Source organism: Nelumbo lutea, chromosome 2 (assembly GCF_056320005.1).
Source record: "Nelumbo lutea isolate HS-2025 chromosome 2, American lotus-T2T, whole genome shotgun sequence".
In the NCBI taxonomy this organism is placed as follows: domain Eukaryota; kingdom Viridiplantae; phylum Streptophyta; class Magnoliopsida; order Proteales; family Nelumbonaceae; genus Nelumbo; species Nelumbo lutea.
The window spans coordinates 49504553-49512760 of record NC_142685.1 but is presented as its reverse complement, the minus strand read 5'-3'; the positions used below and the strand labels follow the sequence as shown (position 1 = coordinate 49512760).

At 37.1% G+C, this 8208-nt stretch overlaps 1 protein-coding gene across 1 annotated transcript; it reads right to left on the bottom strand.

Moving 5' to 3' along the window:
- Positions 1-257: 257 nt before the first annotated feature.
- Positions 258-5021, bottom strand: LOC148870542 (receptor-like cytoplasmic kinase 176). The gene is made up of 6 exons (XM_088968268.1): positions 4381-5021; positions 3060-3385; positions 2625-2760; positions 2341-2483; positions 2087-2210; positions 258-890 (listed from the first exon to the last, which is right to left on the bottom strand). Exons 1-6 carry the CDS (start codon positions 4430-4432, stop codon positions 430-432), a joined length of 1242 nt encoding a protein of 413 aa, XP_088824394.1. The 5' UTR covers positions 4433-5021; the 3' UTR covers positions 258-429.
- Positions 5022-8208: the final 3187 nt, after the last annotated feature.

Genomic DNA, 8208 nt, shown 5'->3' with positions numbered 1-8208 from the left:
TAAGACAGGAAAAGAGAGATGGGAACTCAATTTCTTTCTCATAGCGCGAGGAAAATATTACAGAATTAATACATGTACAAAACTAAAGAAATGAGAAGCTAATATCAACTATATGCAAAATCCTCCCCATTGCAATGGCAATAAAATTTTCTCTTCTCTAAGCTCTTTTAGATGTTACAAACATGTCAGTAAACCACTGATACTTTTTATAATTTCACTGGTTCCTCAAAAGTTAACAGGCACAACTGGAATATGTATTGATGTAAGGTTGATTCTTAATATATTGGCCAAAACGAGAACTGTACAGTAATCAAACAAGCATGGGTACATACCCTCTGGAATTGTTTTCGACATGATGCTTTTCATAACCACCCTCTCAATTGTTTCAATGGTAAAGATTACATGTAAATCCAATTCTCTCAGTTGCTGTTAAGCATAAAGGGGCGAAGCAGATGGCCTGGGATAAGGTGCAGCTTTTCTGTTCTGCGATTCATCTGCACTTCTTCTGCGGGGTCTGGTTCCACTGGTGGGTCGACTTTCATGATTTGGGTGGTTTCCATTTTGTGTGTCTCTCACAGTGTCTTTGGAGTCTTGAAGCTGTTCCAACGCTGCCACCACCTCATCCATGTTTGGCCTGTACTTTGCTTCTGTGGACAGGCATTGGAGAGCAAGATTTGCTGCCTTTTGTGCTCCGGTCAGTGAGTACTGCCCTTCAAGACGGTTATCCAGAATGCGAAAAATTTTCCGTTTGTTGGTCAAGTAAGGCTTGGCCCATTCTACCAGGATGTGTTCTCCAGATGGTCGGTTCTTGTCCACTGCTCTTCTGCCTGATAACATTTCTAGGAGAACCACCCCAAAGCTGTATACGTCGCTCTTAGCAGTCAGATGACCTTCATAATGGTAAAATGAAGATCAGGATGGAGAAAATGGTCTAGTTCTTTTGCTTCTTTGCCTAAAATCATGACTGTACAAAAGCTCACTTATAAAATTTTCAAGTCATACAAGGAATTCAATATGATTACTTTTCTTTTTCATACCCCCCAAAATAAAGAAATAAATAAAATAACCAAGATTACAAAATGGAACTACATATTCCCTTCCCTTTTTCTTTCTTTTTTTTCTGGGATGGGAAAGAACATATTTCAAGGCACCTTGCCTCTGAAAGCAAGTCTTGGAATCCTGTTGCTATAGCTCCCCCATCACACTGCAGCTCAGCTGGTTCCACTGTTCATGTGACCAGTTACATTCTAGTAAACATTTCCTAGTAGCATGGTGCTATTTACCTTCCAATCTAATTTTAAATACCATATACGAGGGAGGGAGGAAGGAAGGAGGCAATTAGTTGCAATCTGATCTTTTGCAAGACGGTTTTTCCCATCCCATCCAATGACATGTTTTAATTGATTATTCTCCTCAATTTTGTTTCACAAAATTGCTCTTACGCAGATAGTACATTAAATTCTATGACCATCCATTCAACACTTACAAACTAAATTCTGTTACTATAACATTCTCTCGTCATTCATATCTTCTGATTGTATTCCACTCTTCTATTTTACCTTCTATTAGTGGATAACTTTGGCTTATCCTCCACAAACACGCTTGACTAATAATTAATAAGGAATAAAGAGATTAGATGTGTTTCAGCCTCATTTTGCATGTCAAGCCTCTTTGTTTTATTATTTTGATTTCAGTGCAAAGAGGAAGCCATCGGCATGTATTAGGCAGAGATGTTGAGAAAATCTTTTCCACTTTTCTTCATTCATCAAAAAAAAAATCTTTTCCACTTCCATATACAGTCTAAAACATATTTAGATATACAAATTTTATTTCATGCCAATTCAAAGGACTTAAAGGAGATTTGATATGGAGAGCCAATATATCAGGAAGAATTGGTTCATTTAATAGAAGAGTTATGAAGAAATAAGAGAAGAAGCATGCAAGCCAGATCCAAATGGGCCGGGGATTTAATTGAAACCATATGAAATGAATTTTGATGGCAGTGGCCTGGTACTTTGGATGCAAATGTGAAAGAAATTGAACCAATAAAAAGAGTATCAAAGTAAACCATTTTATTGAATGATACCTGTAGCTAGGTATTCTGGAGCCGCATATCCATATGTTCCCATGACCCTTGTAGAGACATGGCTCTTGTCACCTGTTGGACCATCCTTGGCCAACCCAAAATCAGAAAGCTTTGCGTTGTAGTTCTGCAAATTCATTTAAAAAGAAAAGGTATGAATGCATTGATAAAATCCTGACCAAAATCTTACAGGTGCTGGCAAATAAAATGCAATCATACTCAAAATTGCAGCGAAATGTGTTTTACAGTATACATACTGAATCAAGAAGTACGTTGGATGTCTTGAAGTCCCTATAGATAACTTTTGTTTCGGCACTATGGAGGAAGGCAAGACCTTTTGCAGCCCCAAGAGCGACCATCATACGGAGGTTCCAAGAAAGTGGTTGGAAATAAGAACCCCCTGTTTCAAGAACCCAAACATGTTAATCACAAAATAAAAATTAAAACTCAACAGACTCTACATATCTCCCTCCGAAGAGAAAAAGAAAAAGAAAATCAAAAAGGAAAATCAAAATGGTAGGACAGGGATAAATGAGCTCACTCCTGAACAGATGGTTCTCCAAGCTTCCTCGAGGCATAAACTCATAGACTAGAAGACGATGCTCATCCTCTAAGCAATAGCCAATCAATTTCACAAGATTAGGATGATACAGCTGCCCCAGATAATTGACTTCTGCCTACAAGCTCAAAGATTCGGGCAAAGATTAAAGAATATTCCTTCTAAAGAGTATTGCAATGTGGAAATTTTAGTCCCCAGAACAACCAATAGCCAGATTATATAGAGAAGCTTGATTTAGAATTGGTTGACATTTCGACAATAAGAAACCACATACACATATATCTTCAAATGCCTGATTTCTACCCACTCAAGTAAGAAATTTGTGAGCATGCAACTTGAGCATAAAGATAGAAGCCCCAGTGTAGGAAGATGAATAAGATCTTTGAAAAATGCAGAAGCCTAAAAGGGAATACTCACCAACCACTCCTTATGACCCTGAAAACCTTCTTGGTTAAGCCTCTTAACAGCAATAACGATGCCGGTCCCAGGCTTGGCAGCTGTAAATGCATTCTCATCAATCCACCCCTTAAAGACTGAACCAAAGCCACCTTCTCCCAAAACACTGTCAGGGCGGAAGTTCCTTGTGGCCATTTTTAGTTCGTTGAAGCTAAAGCTCTTCAAATTGGAAGACAGCAAAATCTCCCCTTCACTACGAGGAGTTTGAGGCACTGAAGCAGCTGAGACTTTGCTACTTGCACCACTTACAACATTTTCATCTTTGCTCACATATTTTGAGTTCACCCCTGCAGAGCCAAGGCAATGATTTTACATAAACTCATACATGAAATGAGATGTAAAAAGAAAGGGAGAGAAAAATTAACAAACTCAATCACCGCTGTAAAACAGTATATTCCACAAACAAGGATCCATGACACTCTCACAGATAAAAAGTAACCAAATTCACAAAATTGAGCAAGACACCCTTTTCATGCTTTTCAAGATCAAAACATTATTAAACTATGTAGGCTACAGCAGAACACAAGGTGCATAAACCGAAACATCCCCTGTAAATCTCAGAGAAAATATTGCAGGAGAATCTAATTTCCGGGTAAAATAACTCAATGGTGTTTAATTGCAAATTAGTTCAACTATTGATCAATCTACAAAAAAAAAAAAAAATAATCAGCGTTTTCAGCAAACGAAATCTATCCGCTTAAAAGAACAAATAAATCCTTAAATAAAACGATACTTTTCTGGGGACCGACTCAAGATGATTGGGAAGAAATGCACATTTAGTCATTTACTTGCAGGAAATAAAAAAAAAATTGAACTTGGATGTTATAAAAGAGATTTCTTGCTTCCAAACCTCACCCCTTCAAAGAAGGAAAAAAATTAAAGGAAACTTAAATGAAAAAAAAAAAAGGAATCAACGTGATGGAGAGGGAAAGACACTACTGAAGAGAAAGTTTAATCGGGGCGATGGAGAGGACACACAAAGAGGCTCCAATACAGAACAATCACGGACATTCATAGAGAGTTAAACGCGAAATAAAAACAAAATCAAATATTTCGAGGAAACCAAGCTCAAGAACTACAGAGTTTCAGCTACCAAGAGATTGAAAGCCCGAAAATTAATAGAAGAAGAGCAATATGCAAGAACCCAGCTCCGGCAGCCGAAAGTATGACCAAATTCAGTCATTCGAACTCATAAAATCTACATTTCAAGTAAATTATTTCCGAAGCAAGCAAAGAGAACCCGTCAAAAATTGTTGAAGCAAGCAAAGAAAAACGTCAATACCCGTATGAAATGGACTCTCGGCCTTGATTCGAGCGCTCCAGCAAGCCCCCATGGCAACAAATCCCGAAACCAAACTGTTGTATTCTTCTCTTTCGACCCTCACACTCCTTTAGAAACCAAAGATTTTAGGTGCAGAGAACTTGAAAAAAATAGAACCGGATCCGTGAAACAAAGCAGATCTAGTGTGAAAAGGAGCTTTTCTCTGTAAAGTTACGTGTCATCCACGAATGACCTCCCCCAATTGATTGCTTTGACTGCATATTCAATTAATAAGAAAATTCAAAAGAAACAACTAATCGAACACGAAAAAGAAAGGGATAAAAATAATCACATCCTTTTTCTAGATATCGAATAGAAGCTTGAAGAAACCCAATTATAGATGTTAGAAGAGGGGTTTTCTTTCTGGTTTCTGGTTGGAACCAACAGGGACGACGAAGAAATCAAAAAGGGGGAAAAGAAAGGGAGGCTCGTCTTAGTGTTCGCTACTACGTTTCTTGGAAGCTCTTTTCTAGTCCCTACCAAAGGCGAGACAGTTGACCTGTTTGTTCACTGCAGCGAGAGAGAGAGAGAGAGAGAGGGCGGCATTAATGGCGGGCTGGTCCCGCCCAATCTTATCCTTTTAATTCCACGTCTCGTACTTCAACACCATAGCCCCTGCATTGGCTGCGCTTTCTGGACCGTTAGATTCCAAATTAATGATTGAACATTTAAGCCGATTTGTTGTTGTCGGAAGGCTCTATGGTCTACCGTCGGCTTGGCTTGGTTTTGGTCTGGTTGGTTTTTACTTTTTGCTTCTTTTTTTGACTATTAATATTACTTTTTTTGAGGATTTAGCGGATGGGCTGTTGGGCTTGGGCCATTAACTCTGCTGGTTCCGTCACTTGATTTTCCCGTAATCGTCATTAGATTCTAAGGTTTCCAACGGCTGCTAATAACTAATAATGGACACGTGCTGCTAATAAATAAAATTTATTAAAAATTTACCTTTCTCGGTCTTTGGTTTGGCTAAGATCAAATGAGCAGAAATATTTAAGATATCAGTAAAACATCCATTTCTTTTGAATTATTTGTTTTTTCCTTGGTAACATCATCATCATCATTAATGTCTTTATTCCAGCTATATGGGGTCGGTTAGTAACTCCTTTTCATTAATCTGTTTTTTTTTTTTTATAAAATTATATCTAAATAATTATTTCTTACTATTTATTTATGTCTCTTATAATTTACCTTGAATTTTCTAATTTCTTAAATGTATAACAAATCACTTCGATAATATCGATTTTTCTAATTATTCATATTTTTCTTTCTTTAAAACATGAAAATAAGGCATGAAAATCTTTATTTTTTCGTAGGGCCCATTTGAAAGCTAAATAAATCATTTTGGCAAAGCAAAAAAGATCCTCTTCTGATGGAGATCATTGTGCGCTTACATCATTTGAAAGAGTCTTAACCAAACTCACCCTGCAAGCATACAAAAGAAGGGTAAGACCAATAATTTGGATTACTTAGACTTTTCCAAAACGGGTGTAAGTTATTGAAAAGTTATACTTTGACATATCTTCCAACGAAAACAAAAAACAAAAAATAAATAACGTTATCTTTAAAAGAAAAAAGAAGAAGAAACAAATAATTTAGGCAGCATTTGCTTCTCATAAAATGGACAAAAATTTTTAAATCAAATATTTTAGACCGAAAATATTTAAGGAAAAAAATCAACAAAAAGAAAACAAATTAGCAAACAGTCATCATATAATTATATCTTTATTATATTATTATTATCTATGTTTCTAGTAAGACCCACAACATATCATGGGGAAACGATTGCAGATACTGTGAAAGTAAATTTATGGACATGGGTCCTACTTTATAAATTCATGATATGTTAAGATAGTATTGATGGCTTTGTATATTTAATGATGGACTCGAGTTTCAACTACACCATTTAGAGTTTAGGGCCCATTAGCTGCATTGAATGGGTTGGGCTTGACCTAAACTGATTAATAATTAATAACTCTTAAGCTTAGCCTTTTTTAGAGAGAGTATAAATACAAATATATTAAGTATAAATATATAAAAAATATATAAAATACAAAATTTTGAACTTACAAATATTAGTATTTTGTATTCCTTCCAAGTTCCAAGCCGAACATGAGTTCAGCTACATTTTACAAACATGAGTTTTGTTCGAAAGGGAAAATACGGTAAAGCAGTGTAGTCTGGTCCAAGCAAACGATCATGTCTCTGAATATATTAATTAAATATTTAATTGTTTTTAAATTTTAAAATAAGGTAATTAGTAGTATATTCTAGAAATTGGATAGTAGAAATGATGATATACAATCTTATGTATGGCTTACGTGTACGTGGTGCCGATCCAACATTTAATGAGCTAGAGAAACACCACACCTAGCTATACAGAAACGTCAATAGTCAAATGTGACGAAAGGATCAAGACCATTCATTTGGCAAACCACTGGGGGATGTCAATGTGCAGTGTGCACCATAAATGTGCTTGTTGTTTCATTAACTGTAAATGGAAATCCACACCATCAACTTGACAACTCACACTCACGGGAGATACCTTGGTTGTGGGACCCTTTTCAAGACGGCCATCATTCATTGCATGTATGCCATCTGTTGTGCCTGCCAGCTTGCCCTACACTGATGCTCGAGACTCGAGAGAGTCGAGAATTGAGATAGCCGGAGAGCGGGCCAGAAGGCCAGTCGGACTAGCGAACCGTCCATTTATCTCAGGGCCCACCGGCCCAGCCCATTTTGATGAGAAAGCCGCTTTTGGAGGCTGTATTATATTATAGTAGGATAAGATGTAAGATACATGTATAAAATATAATATGGTTGATAACAACAATGGGAACGAGTGTGAATACAATCCAGGTAATAGGTTGACGACTGTTTGTTGTTTGAGAAAACTCCTAATAAAGAGAGATGATAAGGGTTAAAGGCTTAAAGAAGACAATAGGAAAGACAAGAGAAAGCTAGCCCTCGTGAGTGTTGACTTATTCCAGCTCAACTTAGGTTTGGAGGGTGCAGAGCTGAGCCCTTAGCCACTGATCAGAAGTAAGAAGCTTATATTCAACGATGACACAGACTCACGCCTCTTGTTTGGCACTCTTTGACCTTTAAACATTCTCTCTCTCTCTCTCTATAAGTTCTGAGAATTCTGACCTCCTTTTATGCTTCTAAAATAAAATATAGAAAAAGATTCCCCAGTCATTGGTGTTATGTATTGCAATAGTAAATATTGCATTGCACTACTCATAGCAACCCTATCTCGCTCTGTCTGGCTTCTGAGTGTGTTAAAGGCAAATAACTTTGCAAGGAAGTTTAGCAATAATTAATTTTTTGGGGTGCCAATTAAATTGGATAGAAGTAGACGTTTGCTAATCACAATGAAACCCTGTATTTAGAATTAATTCTAGTTATTCAGTTCCCAATAATGCAGCAGCTGTCCATTCCTGTTTCTTGCACCAGACAAAACCAGGATGACTGGATGAGGAGGGGCTAGCTAGGTCAGGCCGGTTCAGATCAGTTGGAGTTAGGAGACTTCCGATTCAAATTTAAGCCAAAGTGGGAATACAAATCATCTACCCTAATTTGCAGGTTGTTGAGGAATAGCCAGTTAGCCACCCCACCTCCTCTTAAAAAAAAAAAAAAAAAGATCACGGGCTCAAAGTCAATGTTGGGTATCGTGACTTTGTGCTATAATGTACTTATCAGGAAAAAAGAAAGACTTTGGGCTGCCATCTCTCTTTCTCTCCTCTGTATAAAATGATCCAGTCTCAGTTCATTCAACTGTGATACTTCATA

Coding starts and splice junctions, on each gene's coding strand:
- LOC148870542 (XM_088968268.1), bottom strand. CDS start 4,432: ATGGGGGCTTGCTGGAGCGCTCGAATCAAGGCCGAGAGTCCATTTCAT. Junction 3,386..4,380: donor CGAGAGTCCATTTCATACGG/GTATTGACGTTT, acceptor TTGGCTCTGCAG/GGGTGAACTCAAAATATGTG. Junction 2,484..2,624: donor GGAGAACCATCTGTTCAGGA/GTGAGCTCATTT, acceptor TTCTTGAAACAG/GGGGTTCTTATTTCCAACCA.